Source organism: Nomascus leucogenys, chromosome 5 (assembly GCF_006542625.1).
Source record: "Nomascus leucogenys isolate Asia chromosome 5, Asia_NLE_v1, whole genome shotgun sequence".
Taxonomy (NCBI): Eukaryota; Metazoa; Chordata; class Mammalia; order Primates; family Hylobatidae; genus Nomascus; species Nomascus leucogenys.
The window spans coordinates 21,992,791-22,011,734 of record NC_044385.1 but is presented as its reverse complement, the minus strand read 5'-3'; the positions used below and the strand labels follow the sequence as shown (position 1 = coordinate 22,011,734).

Sequence of the window (18,944 nt, the reverse complement as noted above, 5' to 3'; positions counted from 1 at the left end):
CAGGTGACTTTGGGGAGAGCGTTCTGTCTACCACACTGTCTCCCTATCCTAATGAGCACACGTTACATTTTGAAATGAAGCCAATCTCCTGCATTTTTTTTTTTTTAGCTCACACTCAGCCTGGTGTGAGCAGGCCCATCTTTGCCACTGATTGCACGTGACTGCCTAGGAATCCACAGATCTTTTAGAGCCACAGATACATCACTGTGTAGCTGGTAGAGTTCTTCAGGTGGATATTGATATCCTTCTAGTACACAAAGCAACCATATGCCCTGGTATTTACAATACACCAAGTGGAAAATCTTGGCTGTCTAGACATTTTTTAGCTCTATTTTTCTTCTGTTACGATTTTATTTTAATTTTTTTTGAGAGAGAGTCTTGCTCTGTCACCCAGGCCGGAGGGCAGTGGCACAATCTCGGCTCACTTCAACCTCCACCTCCCAGGTTCAAGTGATTCTCTACCTCAGCCTCCTGAGCAGCTAGGATCACAGGCGTGCACCACCACGCCCGGCTAATTTTTGTACTTTTAGTAGAGACGGGGTTTCACCATGTTGGCCAGGCTGGTCTCGAACTCCTGGCCTAGAGCCATCCACCCGCCTCGGCCTCCCAAAGTACTGGGATTACAGGCGTGAGCCACCACGCCCAGCCTATTTTTCTCTTATTATTTAGTTAGTATTAATTAGCTTTGTAGGTAAGAAATAGAGTCCTTTATCCCGAAGTACAGCCATACCTCACTTAACAATGGTGATATCGGCTGGGCGCGGTGGCTCATGCCTGTAATCCCAGCACTTTGGGAGGCCGAGGTAGGTGGATCATGATGAGAGGTGACAGCGTGCTGGCAGTCCTCACAGCCCTCGCTCGCTCTCGGCGCCTCCTCTGCTTGGGCTCCCACTTCGGTGGCACTTGAGCAGCCCTTCAGCCCACCGCTGCACTGTGGGAGCCCCTTTCTGGGCTGGCGAAGGCCAGAGCCGGCTCCCTCAGCTTGCAGGGAGGTGTGGAGGGAGAGGCGCGAGCGGAAACGGGAGCTGCGTGTGGCGCTTGCGGGCCAGCTGGAGTTCCAGGTGGGTGTGGGCTTGGCGGGCCCAACACTCGGAGCAGCCGGTCGGCCCTGCCGGCCCTGGCAATGAGGGGCTTAGCACCCGGGCCAGTGGCTGTGGAGGGTGTACTGGGTCCCCCAGCAGTGCCAGCCTACCGGCGCTGTGCTCAATTTCTCACCAGGCCTTAGCTGCCTTCCTGCGGGGCAGGGCTCAGGACCTGCAGCCTGCCATGCCTGAGCCTCCCATCCCCTTCATGGGCTCCTGTGCGGCCCGAGCCTCCCCGACAAGCGCCACTCCCTGCTCCACAGCACCCAGTCCCATCAACCACCCAAGGGCTGAGGAGTGCGAGCGCACGGCGCGGGACTGGCAGGCAGCTCCACCTGCAGCCCTGGTGCAGGATCCACTGGGTGAAGCCAGCTGGGCTCCTGAGTCTGGTGGGGACGTGGAGAACCTTTACGTCTAGCTCAGGGATTGTAAATACACCAATCAGCACCCTGTGTCTAGCTCAGGGTCTGCGAATGCACCAGTTGACACTCCGTATCTAGCTGCTCTGGTGGAGCCTTGGAGAACCTTTATGTCTAGCTCAAGGATTGTAAATACACCAATCGGCACTCTGTATCTAGCTCAAGGTTTGTAAACACACCAATCAGCACCCTGTGTCTAGCTGGAGGTTTGTGAATGCACCAACTGACACTCTGTATCTAGCTGCTCTGGTGGGGCCTTGGAGAACCTTTGTGTCTATACTCTGTATCTAATTGATTTGATGGGGACATGGAGAACCTTTATGTCTAGCTCAGGGATTGTAAACGCACCAATCAGGGCCCTGTCAAAACAGACCACTCGGCTCTACCAATCAACAGGACGTGGGTGGGGCCAGATAAGAGAATTAAAAAAACCAGGCTGCCTGAGCCAGCAGTAGCAAACCGCTCGGGTTCCCTTCCAGACGGTGGCAGCTTTGTTCTTTCGCTCTTTGCAATAAATCTTGCTACTGCTCACTCTTTGGGTCCACACTGCTTTTATGAGCTGTCACACTCACCGCGAAGGTCTACAGCTTCACTCCTGAGCTAGCGAGACCACAAAAAAGAACTCAACTGCTAAAAAACCACGAAGGTCTGCAGCTTCACTCTGAGCCAGCGAGACCACGAACCCACCAGAAGGAAGAAACTCGGAACACATCCGAACATCAGAAGGAACAAACCAGACGCGCCACCTTAAGAGCTGTAACACTCACTGTGAGGGTCCGCGGCTTCATTCTTGAAGTCAGTGAGACCAAGAACCCACCAGTTCTGGACACAATGAGGTCGGGAGTTCGAGACCAGCCTGGCCAAGATGGTGAAACCCTGTCTCTACTAAAAAATAACAAAAATGTGGCGGGTGCCTGTAATCCCAGCTACTCAGGAGGCTGAGGCAGGAGAATCACTTGAGTCGGGGAGGTAGAGTCTGCAGTGAGCTGAGATCGTACCACTGCACTCTAACCTGGGTGACAGAGCAAGTCTCTGACTCAAAAAAACAAGAAACAAAAAAAAATGGGGCTATGTTCTAAGAAATGCATTGTTAGGCGATTTCATTGCTGTGGAAACATCAGGGGGTGCACTCAACATAAACCTACACGGTGGAGCTTACTACACGCCTAGACTATGTGGTATAGCCTATTGCTCCTAGGCTACAACCCTGTGCAGCATATTATTGTACTGAATACTGTAGGCAATCATAACAATGGTATTTGTGTATCTAAACATAGAGAAGGTACAGCAGAAACCTAGTGTAAAATATTTTAAAATGGCACATCATCTATAGGGCACTTGCCATGAATGGAGCTTGGAGGAGTGGAGGTTGCTTTGGGTGAGTCAGTGAGTGAGTAATGAGTGAATGTGAAGGCCTAGGACATTACTGTACGCTACCGTCGACTTTATCAACACTATATACTTAGCCTACACTAAATTTGTAAAAATAAATTTTTCTTTCTTTAATAATTGACCTTAGTTTGCTGTAACTTTTTTATAAACGTTAAATTAAAAATAAACTTTTTGACTCTTTTTTTTTTTTTTTGAAAACGGAGTCTCACTCTGTCACCAGGCTGGAGTGCAATGGCGTGATCTCAGCTCACTGCAACCTCAGCCTCCCAGGTTCAAGCGATTCTCCTGCCTCAGCCTCCCGAGTAGCTGGGATTACAGGCATGCAACACCATGCCCGGCTAATTTTTTATTTTTAGTAGAGAAAGGGTTTCACCATGTTGGTCAGGCTGGTCTTGAACTCTTGACCTCAGGTGATCCGCCCACCTCAGCCTCCCAAAGTGCTGGGATTACAGGCATGAGCCACCACACCTGGCCGACTCTTTTGTAATAACAATTAAAACACAAACATTGTACAGATTTATACAATATTTTTCTTTTTATCCTTATTCTTTTATTTTTTTGGAGGGGAACAGAGTCCCGCTCTGTCGCCCAGGCTGGAGTCCAGTGGTGTGATCTCAGCTCACTGCAACTTCTGCCTCTCGGGTCCAAGTGATTCTCCTGTCTCAGTCTCCTGAGTAGCTGGGACTATAGGCATGCGCCACCATGCCCAGGTAATTTTTTTGTATTTTTGTAGAGTTGGGGTTTCACCATGTTGCCCTGGCTGGTCTCAAACTCCTGAGTTCAGCCAATCTGCCGCCTCGGCCTCCCAAAGTGCTAGGATTACAGCCATGAGCCACCGCGCCTGGCCTCTTTTTATCCTTATTCTATAAGCTTTTTCTATTAAAAAGTTTATTTTTTTCTAATTTTTAAGTTTTTTGTTAAAAAGTAAAACACAAACACACACAGTAGCCTACGCCTACACGGGGTCAGGATAATCAATATCACTGTTTTCCACCTCCACACCTTGTCCCAGTAGAAGGTCTTCAGGGGCAATAACACATATGGAGCTGTCATCTCCTGTGATAACAATGCCTTCTTCTGGATTCCTCCTGAAGGAACCGCCTGAGTCTGTTTTACAGTTAACTTTTTTTTTTTAAATAAGTAGAAAGAGTACTCTAAAATAATAAAAATTATAGTAAATACATAACAGTAACAGTCACTTATCAAGTATTATATACTATGTATAATTGCATGTGCTGTGCTTTATTTTACTATATTTTATTTTTTGAGATGGAGTCTCACTCTGTCACCCAGGCTGGAGTGCAGTGGTGTGATATCAGCTCACTGCAACCTCCATCTCCAGGGTTCAAGTGATTCTTCTCCTGTCTCATCCTCCTGAGTAGCTGGGACTACAGGCGCCCGCCACCACGCCTAATTTTTGTTTTGTTAGTAGAGATGGGGTTTTACCATACTGGCCAGGCTGGTCTCAAACTCCTGACCCCAGGTGATCCACCCTCCTCAGCCTCCCAAAGTGCTAGGATTACAGGCGTGAACCACCATGCCCGGCCTAGCATGTGCTATGTTTTTATACAACTGACAGCACAGTCAGTGTGTTTATATCAGCATCACCACAAACACATGAGTAATGGGTTGTGCTAGGACATTATAATGACTATAATGTCACTAGACCATAGGGATTTTTCAGCTCCATTGTAATCTTATGGGACCACCATTGTGTATGTGGTCTGTCATTGACCGAGCCATCATTTTGCGGTATATGACTGTATAACTTTCTCCATAGACAAGCGCAAGGAAACCCAGCTAAATGGGAAAGCTAAATGGAGGGGAATTGCATAAGACAGCTCCCAAATGACATTTTAACCTGATGCCTGTGTCATCAGCAGAACAGCTTATTGGGGACTGGCATGGGAAGGAGTTTATAACCCATTCTGTGAGATAGAGATTCAACACACTCGCATTACCTCAGGCTGTTTCTTCATCTAAAAAATAGGATTAATAATACCTACCTCATGGGATAGCTGCAAGAATTAAGTAACATGTGACAATGCCTAGCCCAGTTCCCTGGTTCATAGTGATTGGTCAAGAAATGTTAGCTTGCTTACCACACTATTGTCAACCCCCATTGCCCATCACCACTATTGTAGGGGTTACAGTACTTTCTAAAGAGGAGGCAGGCCGGGCATGGTGGCTCACGCCTGTAATCCCAGCACTTTGTGAAACTGAGGCGGGTGGATCACTTGAGGTCAGGAGTTCAAGACCAGCCTGGCCAAATAGCAAAACCCTGTCTCTACCAAAAAATGCAAAAATTAGGCTGGGCATAGTGGCTTATGCCTGTAATCCCAGCACTTTGGGAGGCCAAGGCGGTCGGATCACCTGAAATCAGGAATTCAAAACCAGCCTGGCCAACATGGTGAAACCCCGTCTCTACTAAAAAAATACCAAGGGCCGGGCATGGTGGCTCACGCCTGTAATCCCAGCACTTTGGGAGGCCGAGGCAGGCAAATCACGAGATCAGGAGTTCCAGACCAGCCTGGCCAATACGGTGAAACCCCATCTCTACTAAAAATACAAAAAATTAGCCAAGCATGGTGATGGGCACCTGTAATCCCAGCTACTTGGGAGGCTGAGGCAGGAGAATCGCTTGAACCCGGGAGGTGGAGGCTGCAGTGAGCTGAGATCACGCTACTGCACTCCAGCCCAAGTGACAGTGCGAGACTCATCTCAACAACAACAACAAAACCCAAAAAATTAGCCGGCCATGGTGGCGCACGCCTGTATTCCCAGCTACTCGGGAGCCTGAGGCAGGAGAACCCAGGAGGAGGAGGCTGCAGTGAGCCGAGATCGTGCCACTGCACTCCAGCCTGGGCAACAGAGTGAGACTCCGTCTCAAAAAAAAAAAAAAAAATTAGCTGGGCATGGTGGCACATGCCTGTAATTCGGGAGGCTGAGGCATGAGAATTGCTTAAACCTGGGAGGGAGGCAGAGTTTGTGGTGAGCCATGATCGTGCCACTGCATTCCAGCCTGGGTGACAGAGGCAGACTCTGTCTCAAAAAAAAAAAAAAGAAAGAGGCTGCAGTGCTTGCTTTGACAGCACATAAACTAAAGAGGAGGCATATGTGAGTGATTGTTTAATATTTTTGGAATGAGAGTTGTGTGAGAAAATAGAAATATCATAAATGAAAGCCTCATCTAAATTTAGCTATTATAGTCTTTAGTGTCCCCTAGAGGTTGGGGGTCCTTTCTTCAGATCATTATGTTGCTTTCATTCCCCATTATTGCTCCTGGAAATTAAAAACAGACACAGACTGAAACATCACTTTTTATTTCTTCAGAGTATCTACATTCAATTGCTTTGGCTAAATTAACAAAAAACACACAAATACATGTGGTTTCTGGTGACAAGTTCTCTAAGACAGTGTGGGAAATTACCTAAATACGCACAGGCAAGGCTCAGTCTCCAGAGGGGTGGGCAGGGGTAGGTAGGGGCTGTCTGATCCCCAGGGCAATGAAGTTCTTAGAGCTGAAGCCCAGCTCCTCCTTTTTAAGAGGAAATGACGACCCAAAGCCTTCTGCGTTTGTTTGAGATCCTAGCTTGTGGCCCTGTCAGAATCAGAATCCAGGCATCCCAATTCCCTGTCCACTGCCCCCAGCCTGAAGCCCTTCATCCTTCCTCTTGGCACCCTCTCAGGGGAACAGGGGCCTAGGTATGTTTACAAAAGTCCAGAATGGGTCAGTATTTGGGGGAAATAGAGATTTGAAGGTTTTAATTCCTCATATAATAGAGCAATTCAGTTCTGTTTCCCCAGTTCTAATCATAGGGTATTATTGTTCCAGACTCAGTCAGCAAATTGCCAGAGAACAGAAATTCCCAGCTGAAAATTTGTGCATTGCTCAGCCGTATCTTGTAATCAGCATGCCACATTTCCTACTACAGCTCAGCATCTGAGCTGCATTATTTACTCACGTAAGTGCTTAGGATGGGTGATGGACAGGAAAGACAGGAAATGGAAGGACACAGGGCGAAGGTCATACAGGAGCACTAAATTGGGATGGGGTAACTTGCTAAGTATAAAGTTAAGACCTACATTAAGACCACTTCTATGCACACATTCAGTTAGAGGGCTCAATGGATACACCAGGCGCCTATGGCTGGAGCCTCCTTGGCACGAGCGCCCCATCCGAGGCACAGCTGCACTTCTGCACCCTCATGTTGGGCAGGCTGACCACCTGGGGCCTGGTCCTGCCTCCCTCCTTGATGCTGACGATCACGGGCAGTGAGGCAGTCTCCGAGGCGATGCACTGTCGCGGCCCCAGAAATGGCCAATTGAAGGCCAGGGCCTCTGGAGGCTGCTGGCAGGTGCCCACACACTCATAAGCCAGGAAGCCCGGGGGCTCCAGCACCCAGTTCTCGGCCCACTTCATCCCCTGCAGGTCAATATACATCTCCTGGCGGCAGCAGCGGGTGCCCTCGGTCACTGGTGCTTCAGGGTCACAGTCGCCCTGAGCTCTGTGTGGGCAAAGAGAGGCAAGGTCAGAGGTCATCTGGAAAGGCTGAAGTCAGAAGGCCTGGGACACAGCTTAGTGGGCACCTGGGAGGGAGATTTATGACCCAGCTCTCACTATGTTCTAAAAGCTGGATATTTGTGAGAAGATGAATGAAAAAACATATCTGAAACATAAATAATAAATCAGCTACTATTAATTAGAGGTCTCCTAATAGGCCAGACAATGAACTAGGTACTTCACATGTATTATCTCAGGTGATGTCTGCATTTCATCCTCAGGTGGGTTCCAGCATTAACCCCATTCCACCTGGGGCCACTGACACCCAGAGGTGTTCGGTGATGGCCCAGAGGACCTGCAGCCAGTGGAAGGCAGAGCTAGATGGAGGCCAGGCCAACCGGTTCCAAGGCCTCTTCTTAACCACTGTGCTACACAGCCACCATCTGCTCCAGAGAGTTAACTTGTCCATGAGGAAAGAATTCATCAAAGCAGGAGGGAAGCTCATCGCCCCTAGTAACAGCTAAAGCTAGGATTTTTCAAAGATTTAATCACGGAGAAGGGTAAAGTGAAAGTAGATGATTACAATCACGTGTATATGAGTCAATGGCAACATAAAAATCCATTGAAAATTATCAAAGATATTTTTAAATAAAATGAATCATATAATTTCTTTTTTTTCTTTCTTTCTCTTTTTCTTTTCTTTCTTTCTTTTTTGTTTTTTTTTTTTTTTTTGAGATGGGGTTTTGCTCTTGTTGCCCAGGCTGGAGTGCAATGTTGTGATCTTGGCTCACTGCACCCTCTGCCTCCCAGGTTCAAGCGATCCTCCTACCACAGCCTCCCAAGTAGCTGGGATTACAGGCACCTGCCACCACGCCCAGCTAATTTTTATATTTTTAGTAGAGATGGGGTTTCACCATGTTGGCCAGGCTGGGCTGGAACTCCTGACCTCAGGTGATCCGCTGGCCTCAGCTCCCAAAGTGCTGGGATTACAGGTGTGAGCCACCATACTTGGCCTTACAATTTTTTTTTTGTCATTTCTTTTAAACATTTTTTTAAATTTTTTTAAGGATAGGATTTCACTGTGTGGCGGAGGCTGGTGTCAAACTGCTGGCTTTAAGCAATCCTCGACCTCAGCCTCCCAAAGTGTTGGGATTACAGTTGTGAGCCACTGTGCCTGGCCTGAATAATACAATTTCTTTTTCTTTTCTTTTCTTTCTTTTTTTTTTTTTTTTTTTTTTTGAGACGGAATCACGCTCTGTACCCCAGGCTGGATGGAGTGCAGTGGTGTGATCTCGGCCCACTGCAACCTCCACCCCCTGGGTTCAAGCGATTTTCCTGCTTCAGCCTCCTGAGTAGCTGGGATTACAGGGGCGCGCCACCACGCCTGGCTAATTTTTGTGTTTTTGGTAGACACGGGGTTTCACCATGTTGGTCAGGCTGGTCTCAAACTCCTGACCTTGTGATCCAGCCTGCCTCGGCCTCCCAAAGTGCTAGGATTACAGGCCTGAGTCACCACGCCTGGCCAATAATACAATTTCTGCCATTAGAAACCCTGACATGTAGTGGGCAATCGCTGGCATCCTGGGACAGTCCGCACCGCGCTCTCCCCACCCCCTCGCCCACTGCCACCATCCGGTCCCCCAGACAGTCCTGGGGACGGGGGTCTAGACCACTCAGTGGCTGCTTGTCTCTGGTCTGCCCAGTCCCGCACCTACCCATAGTCCCCAAGGTCCAGGGTGTGCAGCTCCAGCTGGGGCTCCCCAAGCCCGGCTGGCGCCCCCTGCGAGGCAAACCGGACCAGCTTGTGGGCGCCTGACGCCAGCGGGCCCAGATGCTCCCTCTGCACCGACACCTGTAGCAGCAGCGGCTGCCGGGGCCGGCTCAGCTGCTGCCAGAAGTTCACGGCCTCGGTCACGTCGAAGGCCTTCCAGCCGCTCTCGTGGACGGACACCAGCCTGAGACATGACACACACGACACGGAGGCCCAGTGCCGCGTGAGGGCGGGGACCGGGACAGGCCCCGAGGACCCTGCGCCGTCCCCCACGTCCCCGCCCCCAAGCCGGGCGAGCAGCCCCCTCCCCCTGTCCTGCGCACCCGCGCGACGCCCACCTGGAGTCGATGAGGGAGGTGCGGTTGGAGCCGTCGTCGCGGACGCGCAACCACTCGACGGTCACCCGGGCCCGGGCGCTGCGCGGGGACAGCCGCCCGTGCCTGTGCAGCGCGGCCTTGGGGACCGGCTCCTGGAAGAGCCGCAGCACGGCCTGCACCAGCTCGCTATTGGGCGGCAGCCGCTGCTCCATGCTGAACACCAGCAGGTGCGTGCTGGCCTCTGACGCCAGGAACCTGCCGGCCACCTCTGGGGACAAGAGCAGGGTCAGCAGGGCCTCCCCCGACTCCAGCGGAGCTCTGAGGATGGCAGGGCCACTGAGCTGGCAGCCAGGCCAGGAGACACCGGTCCTGTTCTATCTCTGGGGCAAACCCAGTTTACAAATCTCCCTTGGATCTGGGCCTTGTTTAGTAACAATTTCCATCCAGCAGGCAGGGGCGCCTGTGGGACCCTGGCTAGCAAGTTTGCCTCAGCTGAGATGCTGGGAGCAGAATCCTCACCCAGGTGCCTGGCATTGGGTCTAACTCTGGGCATTGAGGAGCTAGGGAGGCGAGAGGCTGCAGGAGGATTCAGGCCCAGCTGCACCCCTGACAGCCAGGTATAACCCAGGTAGTCTGCTTAGGTATTTTTCAGTTATCCAAACATGCTTCTGTCCACAAGGACTCGCTTTGATGTTCACCATGCTGGGAGATGGCTAAGACATAGTCATACTCCCCTTCCAGATGAGCACATGGAGAGAGGATTTTAAAGCCATTTACTCAAGGTCAGGCTCAGACCAGAGGGGCAGTGTGAAAACACACTCTGGGAGTCCAGCCGCACCAAGTGCCTTGAGGCACACACTCGCCTGCTCCCCAGCTCTACTTTATCTCCTCTACCCTTCACTTCTCTGATGCCTTGGCTTTTCCAGCAGGTCTAGCCTGGTGCAACTCCCCTGGGCTGGAGGGGAGCCCTCAGTGCACAGCTGGAGACCCTGGGCCCAGGCCCAGCCCCTCCTCACTGCTCCTTGGAACGTGGCCCTCACACAGCCTCCCACAGAGTCCCAAAAGGCCAGGGGCCCTTTGACACCTCCAGAGTGGGCACAACCGGCCTGCCCCCGACCATGGGACCGGGGGCAGCAGGGCGGGAGGGCCTCACCTCGGAAGCTCTGGCTGAACCTCTTCCCGCGGGAGCGGTCCCCGTGGCTGCGCCGCAGCAGGGCCACATACTGGGCCCTCACATGGTCGGGGATGACCAGCTTCTCCATGTCGGCTCTGTCCAGTACGGGCACCTCGCTGAGCTGCAGCTGCCGCAGCAGGCTGCCCAAGAGCTGCTCCCCGGTCAGGGCCGCCCCGGGGCCGGCCAGGGGCAGCACCCAGAGTGCCCAGCAGAGCCACAGGGGCCGCATGGTGCTGCCCTGGAGGGGCAGGAGGCAGAGTGGGGCTGTCCTCTAAGGAGGTTGAAGGAGGGTCTCAGGCAGCTGGGTGTGCTGAGAGCCAGGCTGGACCAGCTTTATAGCTGGCCCTGGGCTGGCCTGGGGTGAAGGGAAGAGGGAGGGAGGGAGGGAGAGAGGGAGGGAGGGAGGTCACACCCCTGGGACCTCCTGGGAGCTCACAGCCAGACAGGTCCCTGAGCCTGGAGGAGGGGGCTGTCTAGAAAGGACAGGGCTGTCTGGATGCCACCCAGGCCTGGGGCCTCTGGCTGTGCTGTCAGCAGCTTGACAACATTTTTAGTGCCTGTTGAATTTTCCTGGCCTTACTCCAGGAAAAAGTGAGTCTATTCTGTGAAAAACAAAGTCCTACTACCCAGCTGCTTAAATCACTTAAAGTCTCTTCTGGAGGCTGGGCTGGGTCCAGGTTTGCGAATCATAAAGGAAGGGCGGGAAGGATTCTGCCTTCCTGCTGGTTCTGGCCACGTTCACAGAAGCCCCTTTGTCATCTCCCTCCAACCTACACTCCTTGCACACGCCCTGCCTCTCCCCGCACCAGGGGTCCCTCAGGGTTGTCTCACCGTCCTTGCCCTCTCCCCATGACATCCTCTGTCTAGACACAAATCTGGCAGCTCTACTGTCTTTAGGAGTCCCAGGAACAGCAATTTCAGCAAGTGCCTTTGCAGTCACATGACCACAGCACAGGAGTCCTCCCTTCAGACAGCAGAATTATTCTGGGGTGTGCTCTCCCCAATGAGCTGGCTGGCCGGTTCATGCCACCAGCACTCCGCTGGAGCCCAGGTCATTTCCAGACACAGACGAGGGACAGGAACTTAGAAAGCAGAGGCCAGAGCTGCCCAGAGGCATGGCCTGTCCAAAGCCACAGGTACTGGGGGCAGATTGAGGTGGGAACCCCCCTGCATCTCCTCAAACACATGTTTTAGACTGGCCGTGTTCAAATATGAGAACTGCCATCTGCTAACTGTTTGACCTGCTAGCAAGTTAGTTAATTTCTCAGTGCCTCAGTTTCCTCATCTACAGAAAGAGGGTGATGACCATAAGGTCTTCATAGGGTTAGTGTGAAGATTAAATGCATTAATACATGCAGGATGTTTCACCCAGTGTCTAATGACAGCTAAACGCTCTGTAAGGGTTTGCTATCATTATTATCCGCCTGAAATCTGCATTCACAGGGTCGTGGCTTTTTTTTTTTTTAGACGTAGCCTTGCTCTGTCACCCAGGCTAGAGTGCAGTGGCGTGATCTAGGCTCACTGCAACCTCTGCCTCCTGGGTTCAAGTGATTCTCCTGCCTCGGCCTCCCAAGTAGCTGGAACTACAGGTGCATGCCACACCCAGCTAAGTTTTTGTATTTTTAGTAGAGATGGGGTTTCACCGTGTTAGCCAGAATGGTCTCGATCCCCTGGCCTCATGATCTGCCTGCCTTGGCCTCCCAAAATGCTGGGATTACAGGCATGAGCCACGATGCCCGGCCAGGTCGTGGCTTTTTATAAAACTATCAACAACAATAATAGCACACATTTCCTGAATGCATGTGCCAGTCATTGTTCTAAGCTCTGAATGTGTATTCACACAGCCCTTAGGAGGCAGGTGTCAGTTCCAGGTGCATCTTGCAGATGCAACGTCAGAGTACTGCCTGGGGAAGTGACCTGCTCGCCAACCTCAATGAAGGGCTTGGGAGCTAAATGGAGCATCTGTCTCTGTAGGCAGCTCCTCCTGGCACTGGCATAGGGGATTTGAGGATGTGCAGGGGGAGGCTCTTCCCAAAACTCCACAGCCTCACTTGCCCATGTTCTGTCTCGTGAGTAAGGATGGTGGAGGAGGACAAGGACTCTGGGCTGAGGGGGCTGGCGGGCAAGGGGCATCTCCCTTCACCTTTTAAATGGGGGCACTCTGGCCCCTTTGTGGGAATGCTGTGTCACTGACAGGTCTCTCCATGTCATCCCCCTGCTTCTGTCCTCAAACATTTCAGGCAGAGGAAGAGGGAATCTTCTGGTGCTTGAAGGTGGAATTTCTTTTGGATGAAAGCCCAGGGACTTCATACCACCATATATATATATATATATATACACACATATATATATGCATTTACATATGTATATGTATATGGAAGTCTCATATTTGAACCCAGCCAATCTAAAATGTGTGTTTGAGCAGGCATGGGGGGCTTCCACCTCAATCTGCCCCCAGTACCTGTGGCTTTGGACAGGCCATGCCTCTGGGCAGCTCTGGCCTCTGCTTTCTAGGTTTTTGTCCCTTGTTCTGTGTCTGGAAATGACCTGGGCTCCAGCTGAGTGCTGGTGGCATGAGCCAGTCCACCAGCTCACTGGGGAGAGCACACCCCAGAATGATACTGCTGTCTGAAGGGCTTTTAGTAATGTGTGTGTTGGGGGAGTGTTTAGCGTCAGAGAAGGGGGAGGGATAAGAATAACACTGATAATAATCGTAATGGGCTGAGTGTGGTGTGACTCACGCCTGTAATCTCAGCACTCTGGGAGGCCAAGGCAGGAGGATCACTTGAGGCCAGGAGTTCGAGACCAGCCTGGACAACGTAGCAAGACCCCATCTCTACAGATAAGCATAAATAATAACCACAATGGCTAATAGTGCTTGTGGGCCATGCACTATTCTGAATGTTCTATATTTATTGTTAACTCTTTATTCTCACCATAACTTGAGGAGGAAGTTGCCATTATTATTTCCATTTTATAGATGAAGAAACTGAGCATAAAACTGTTGTCTGACTAGCCCAAGGTCATACAGATAGTAGATGCTAGAGCTCAGGGTATCTGAAGGGACGGAACAGATGTGATTTGGTCACGTGTCCACAAACCAAGGTAAGAGGAAATACAGAAATCCTAACAGCTGACCCCGGGGTGGGAGAAGGAGACCCTTGGGGTCATAGAATCATGACCTCAGCTGCTTCTCTGTTTCCCTTTCCTTTTCTCTCCCATCTGTATTTCCATGGGATTTGCGTAATTCACAAGGAGGAATTCAAATCCCATCTTGGCACTCATCTCCCATAGCTGGAACATCCCGTGAAATATAAATTCCCACCACTGTGTCCGGTCCAAACAGGACCTCCTGTTCTCTCTGTGACAAGGGTAGCTTTCTTCAAAAGAGAAGCTGTTGCCTTTCTTTGCAAGTGATTAACAGGGAAAGGACTTACTTGATGCAAACATTTGGGTCTTAAGTCAGGCCAAAAGGTGCAGAAGTGTCACATTTACAGGCAAGCCAGGACCTGCGGGCCTCAGTCTCTGGAAGCTGTTCTGGGCTGGTGTTTCATAAATATGCAATAGTCCACTACCCTTGCCGCTGGGCGACAGGAAGCCCTGTGGCTTATCACTGGTGCCAAGGATATTAACACCCAGGCTGTCCTTGCATGCCACTACCCCCTCCCCAAACCCCCAACATATAGACCCACTGGGAGCTCCCTGATGCTGGACACTCACAATGAGACCTCACAGGCCCCTGTTCTGGTTCAGCAGGGACCTGCTGTTCCAGGGCTGAGGGAGGCCAGGCCCCTGCTGCTGCTGCTTCCCTGACCTGCAGATGCCCATTCGAGGTTCTCTTTCAGCTAGGAAACGCCACAGGACTGAGAACCTCTGGAAGTCCCCGGGGGTTCAGGAGCTCCTTCTACATCTGGGGTAACAGACCAGCTAAATTGAAACCTCATTTCTAGAGAAGATAGCAAAGTGGAGGGACCCCCCCACACACCTTCTTGATTCCCTGCCTCCCCCTGAAGGGACCCCCCCACCTTCTTGATTCCCTGCCTCCCCCAGATGTCTTGCTGATATTTCTGCATCGGCCTCTCAGCACAGGACCAAAGCTAGAGCAGAGCCCTCAACAGAAAGTGAAACTACACAGTCAATATCCAGCCTCTCTAAGGACCGATCCTTCCTGCAGGGATGGGTGTCTGGGATGTAGTGCTCAGGGTGGCCCTGGGGGCCGCTGGTAGCCTAGGCAAGTAACCCACGATTGGGAAACTGAGATCCCTTCCTGATGTTGGGGAACCTCCCTTAGGTGGAGGAGCCTGGGAACATTTAGCACCAATGGAGGGGTTTGTCCAGCCGGACTACTTACCCTCTTTATTTCACCTGCTAATTTGTAGAATCAGAGAGAGCTTAGCGCTGAAATTGGCTATCCAGGCCATGCTCCTGCCACCCAGGTTTTAGAAACAAGAAAATGAGGCTCAGAGAGATGACAACTTCCCCAAACACACACAGTCGATGATCCATGATCAACAGCCCCATAAAGTCAGGTCTTCCCACTCCCAGACCAAAGTTCTTTCCACACCCTCAAACTATTTCCAGTCCTGCCCTGACTCCCTGAAGCCAGTAGGGTCATCTGTCAGCCCCAGGCAAGCTGGGGACTCAGTCAACCCAGGGTCGGGTCTGGGTGGGGGGCAAGGAGGCGTGAGAAGCAGACAAACAGACAAAGGCCAAATCTCCCAGACTCCTAAGGCCCAAGATACAGGCCTGGGTCCTAAATGTGGATTCCCGGCAGCCTGAAGAGTTTTGTTGGGGAAATAAAATAATTGGGCAATTAGCTAGCGGCCAAAAGAAGAGCTCGAATGTGGATTGGGAAACTTTTTACAATGGGCTGATTAGTCGTCAGGAGGGAGGGCAGCCACCCTTTGTCATGCAGCGGAAGGAGCTGGGCCTCTGAGGGTCTGAGTGGAGAGACTGGCTGTGGGGTCAGGTCAGGCTTGAAAAATTGTAAAATAGCCTCTTCTGTCCTGGTGGGAGGGAAGGTGTTTGGAGAACAGGGAATACTACTTAACCAAGCTGTCTCAAAAGTGGAAAAAAATGCAGACTGTTTCTGAACCTCTATTGTTAGGGGTTTTAAGATGTTGTGAAGACTTTTTTTTTTCTTCTTTGGAGATGTTATGTTGCAGATGCTCTAGGTGTAATTGTCTGGATTGTGTGTGAGGATATGGATGCTTTGCACTGCCAGCTGTTTTGTTGGTGTGCATATCCGTTAGGACTGAGGCACTTAGGACCAAAGTCTCTTCCAACCCAGACGACCTTCAGATAACCCAAACTTCTCTGCTTGCTCTGTCCTCCCCTGGACCACTCCTGTCTCCCTAATATGGTGTTATCCGGCCCAGCCATCCCACCCGCCCAGCTTGGCCATGATGGAACCACAAGGCAAACTGCCCCTGAGCTTTGGGGATGGGCTCCCCGTTCCTTACCTCCTCTCAGCCCCAGACAACTTTTCCACAACCCACTGCTCCAGCACCTCCCACCTTCCACCAGGTCTGGGGATGTTCCATGGGGGAGTCTCTGGGGGTAGTGATTTCTGCCCAGAATCACCTGAGAAACCTGTGTAAATACAGATTCCTGGACCCCAACTCAGGCCTCCTGAATGGACTTTGCTGGGAGCAGTGTCCAGGAATCTGAGTGTTAAAGATTCTATGTGCATTAGGTTTGAGAAGCAGGGGAGGGTGAGGATAGGTGGGGGCCAATAGCAGGCAAAGAAGCTGCCGGAGATTTCAGGTGAGAAGAACCCCATCATTCCATTAAACTTATAACCTGGCCCTTCTGGATGATTCCTCCACTTCCTGATTGCCAGTGATGAGAGAAAAGAACACAAATGGGAAAAAACTAGAAAAACATTTTTTCCTGAGGTATTTTCTGGGCTTTCTCTGAATATTTGAGAGTAAGAACAGGTGAACAGAGAGGTTTCTTTTCTCTCTCTCTAAATACCCTGAACATAATCATGTTATATACAAATTCAGCATTAAAACATTTATTTATTCATTTATTTTTTTGAGATAGAGTCTCACTCTGTTGCCCAGGCAGGAGTGCAGTGGTGCGATCTCGGCTCACTGCAACTTCCACCTCCTGGGTTCAAGTGATTCTCCTGCCTCAGCCTCCCAAGTAGTTGGGACTATGGGCACCCACAATTACGCGTGGCTAATTTTTGTATTTTTAGTGGAGGTGAGGTTTCACCATGTTGGCCAGGCTGGTCTCGAACTCCTGACCTCAAACGATCCACCCACCTTGGCCTCCCAAAATGCTGGGATTATAGGCGTGAGCCACTGCGCTTGGCCTCAGCATCATAACATTTAATGCTCCAAAGTTAACAGTATGTAGGTCAATAGATCTATCAAAATGTAATTATTTCCACCTTCCTCTAAATTTTTGTTTCTTCTCCACTCCCTCTGCCTCCCTCTCCTGCAAAAAACCCCTTTGTGTCTTTCCCCACAGCTTCAATACTTCTGGAAATTTTCTCCTACAAGACCCCTGACATAGGAGGCAGGAGACCAAGGTGCTGATTCTGACCTGTGCCTGCGTGGGAACACTTAGCCTGTCATTTCCATGCTCATGCAGAGAAGTTCCTATCTTGCCCCTGATCAGAAGCCACTATCATGACTCCCCGCATCACAGACAGAAGTTTCTTCTCCTTAGTTTACCCGGAAGCTCTTCTCCAGGTTCCACCCTGGCTTTCCAACCCCCACATCCTGCCCTTGCCACTGCCCTCCGCCCCCAGCATTCTGAGGCCCTGAATGCTCATCTCTTGCTCATTCTTTTTCCCATGCCTGCGTGCCCTTCATCTCTTCTTTACCTTTGAAATCAAGCTCATCTGGCAAGCCTCGGCATAACACTCACTTTCTTCATGAAAATCCTCCCGTCATGTTCTGACCACTCCCGCCTCTCGCTGCCTTGCTCATCACTGTGTTCTCCGGGTGCCCCTTGGTCCCTCATGAACACAGTGGGATGACACCTTCTCCTAGCATCATAGAGAGATATGCCCAGGTGCTCCCATACAGCACAGGCTCAGCAAAGGGGTTCCCTCTTACTCCATCCTGTAATTATGCCGAGCACAGTGCATAGAAAATAACTGGTGCTCAAATGCTATTTGCTGAAAGAAAGAAAAAGAGAGAGAGAATAGATGGATCATAGCTTTTTTGCTTAGAAATTTAAAATGGAAAATTTGAGACTTGAGATTTTAGTCCAGATTAAGGCCAGTATTACTTAAGGAAACTGGTAACCAACAAACACAACTTTAAAGTTGAAAAAACAGGCTGGGTGCGATCGCTCAACGCCTGTAATCCCAGACCTTTGGGAGGCTAAGTCTGGAGGATTGCTTGAGTCCAGGAGTTTGAGACCAGTCTGGGCAACATACTGAGACCCCATCTCTACAAAATATTTAAAAATTAGCCATGCGTAGTGGCATGCACCTGTGGTCCTAGCAACTCGGGAGGCTGAGGCAGGAGGATACTTTGAGCCCAGGAGGCAGAGGTTGCAGTGAGCCAAGATCGTACCACTGCACTCCAGGCTGGATGACAGAGCGAGACCCTGTCTCAAAAAAAAAAAAAAAGAAAGAAAAAGAAAAAAGGAAAAAAAAATACAGACAGTGAAGACGGTAAGAAGTGTCTCTCCTATTCTGACACCGAACCCCTGGTCAGCTTCCCCAAAGCAGCGCTCTATCTTGTATGCACTTCCAGGACAGTCTAAGCTTGCCAAAGCCCAGGTGTGTGATAACACTGTGTATGCAGTAACATTGTTCCCCTGTGCCCTGATTTCACGTGGGGGACACATCTTCAACCACCTCCCTTCCCTCGGAGACGCAGTTCTCCTGACCTCACAGGATTCCCTTGGCCTTTCTTTAGGATCACCCTGTTCTAGATGGAAAATGTTAAAGACTCGGATCATGTCTTCTAGGCTGTGGGTACTAAGTCCATGAAGCAGAGGGAGCGTTCCCACCAGCCCAGGGAAGAGGATCCGTGGGGGCTGTGGTATTGATAATGAGGGTCATTATCCTTTTCCCTAATCTCCAGAGTGTGGCTGATAAGCAGGGAGGGAGGATTTGCACATTCTGACAGATAATTGGAAAGGTGGGCCAAGTAAACAAAATTCAGAATAACGAATATGGGGTCATTTTGGAATCCCTGGGATAAGCCCTGTCCTGCTGGGGCAGATCCTCTTCTCCGAAGCTTCAGCATTTCATCAACAGCTCAGCCCTGCAGCTGTCGTGGAGAGGAAACGAGCTTTTGCCATCCACACTTGTG

The 18,944-nt window shown here is 50.7% G+C and overlaps 1 protein-coding gene across 2 annotated transcripts; it reads right to left on the bottom strand.

Annotated features, from left to right (window-relative positions):
* Positions 1-6,195: 6,195 nt before the first annotated feature.
* On the bottom strand, positions 6,196-11,244 carry LEFTY2 (left-right determination factor 2). Of its 2 annotated transcripts, XM_030812803.1 has the most exons (5): positions 10,639-11,244; positions 9,725-9,753; positions 9,507-9,622; positions 9,113-9,352; positions 6,196-7,401 (listed from the first exon to the last, which is right to left on the bottom strand). In XM_030812803.1, the coding sequence occupies exons 1-5, from the start codon at positions 10,886-10,888 to the stop codon at positions 7,038-7,040; spliced, it is 999 nt and encodes a 332-aa protein (XP_030668663.1). In that variant the 5' UTR covers positions 10,889-11,244; the 3' UTR covers positions 6,196-7,037. The 2 variants fall into 2 exon arrangements, with proteins under 2 accessions (XP_030668663.1, XP_030668662.1); XM_030812802.1 differs by having other exon boundaries at positions 6,201-7,401; positions 9,507-9,753; positions 10,639-10,968.
* Positions 11,245-18,944: the final 7,700 nt, after the last annotated feature.

What these genes read in the sequence shown, in the direction of transcription:
- LEFTY2 (XM_030812802.1), bottom strand. Translation starts at nt 10,888, where the DNA reads ATGCGGCCCCTGTGGCTCTGCTGGGCACTCTGGGTGCTGCCCCTGGCC. An exon ending in GTTCAGCCAGAGCTTCCGAG is followed by an intron (nt 9,754 to 10,638) that starts GTGAGGCCCTCC and finishes TCTTGTCCCCAG; the next exon opens with AGGTGGCCGGCAGGTTCCTG. An exon ending in CTGGACCTTGGGGACTATGG is followed by an intron (nt 7,402 to 9,112) that starts GTAGGTGCGGGA and finishes TTGCCCACACAG; the next exon opens with AGCTCAGGGCGACTGTGACC.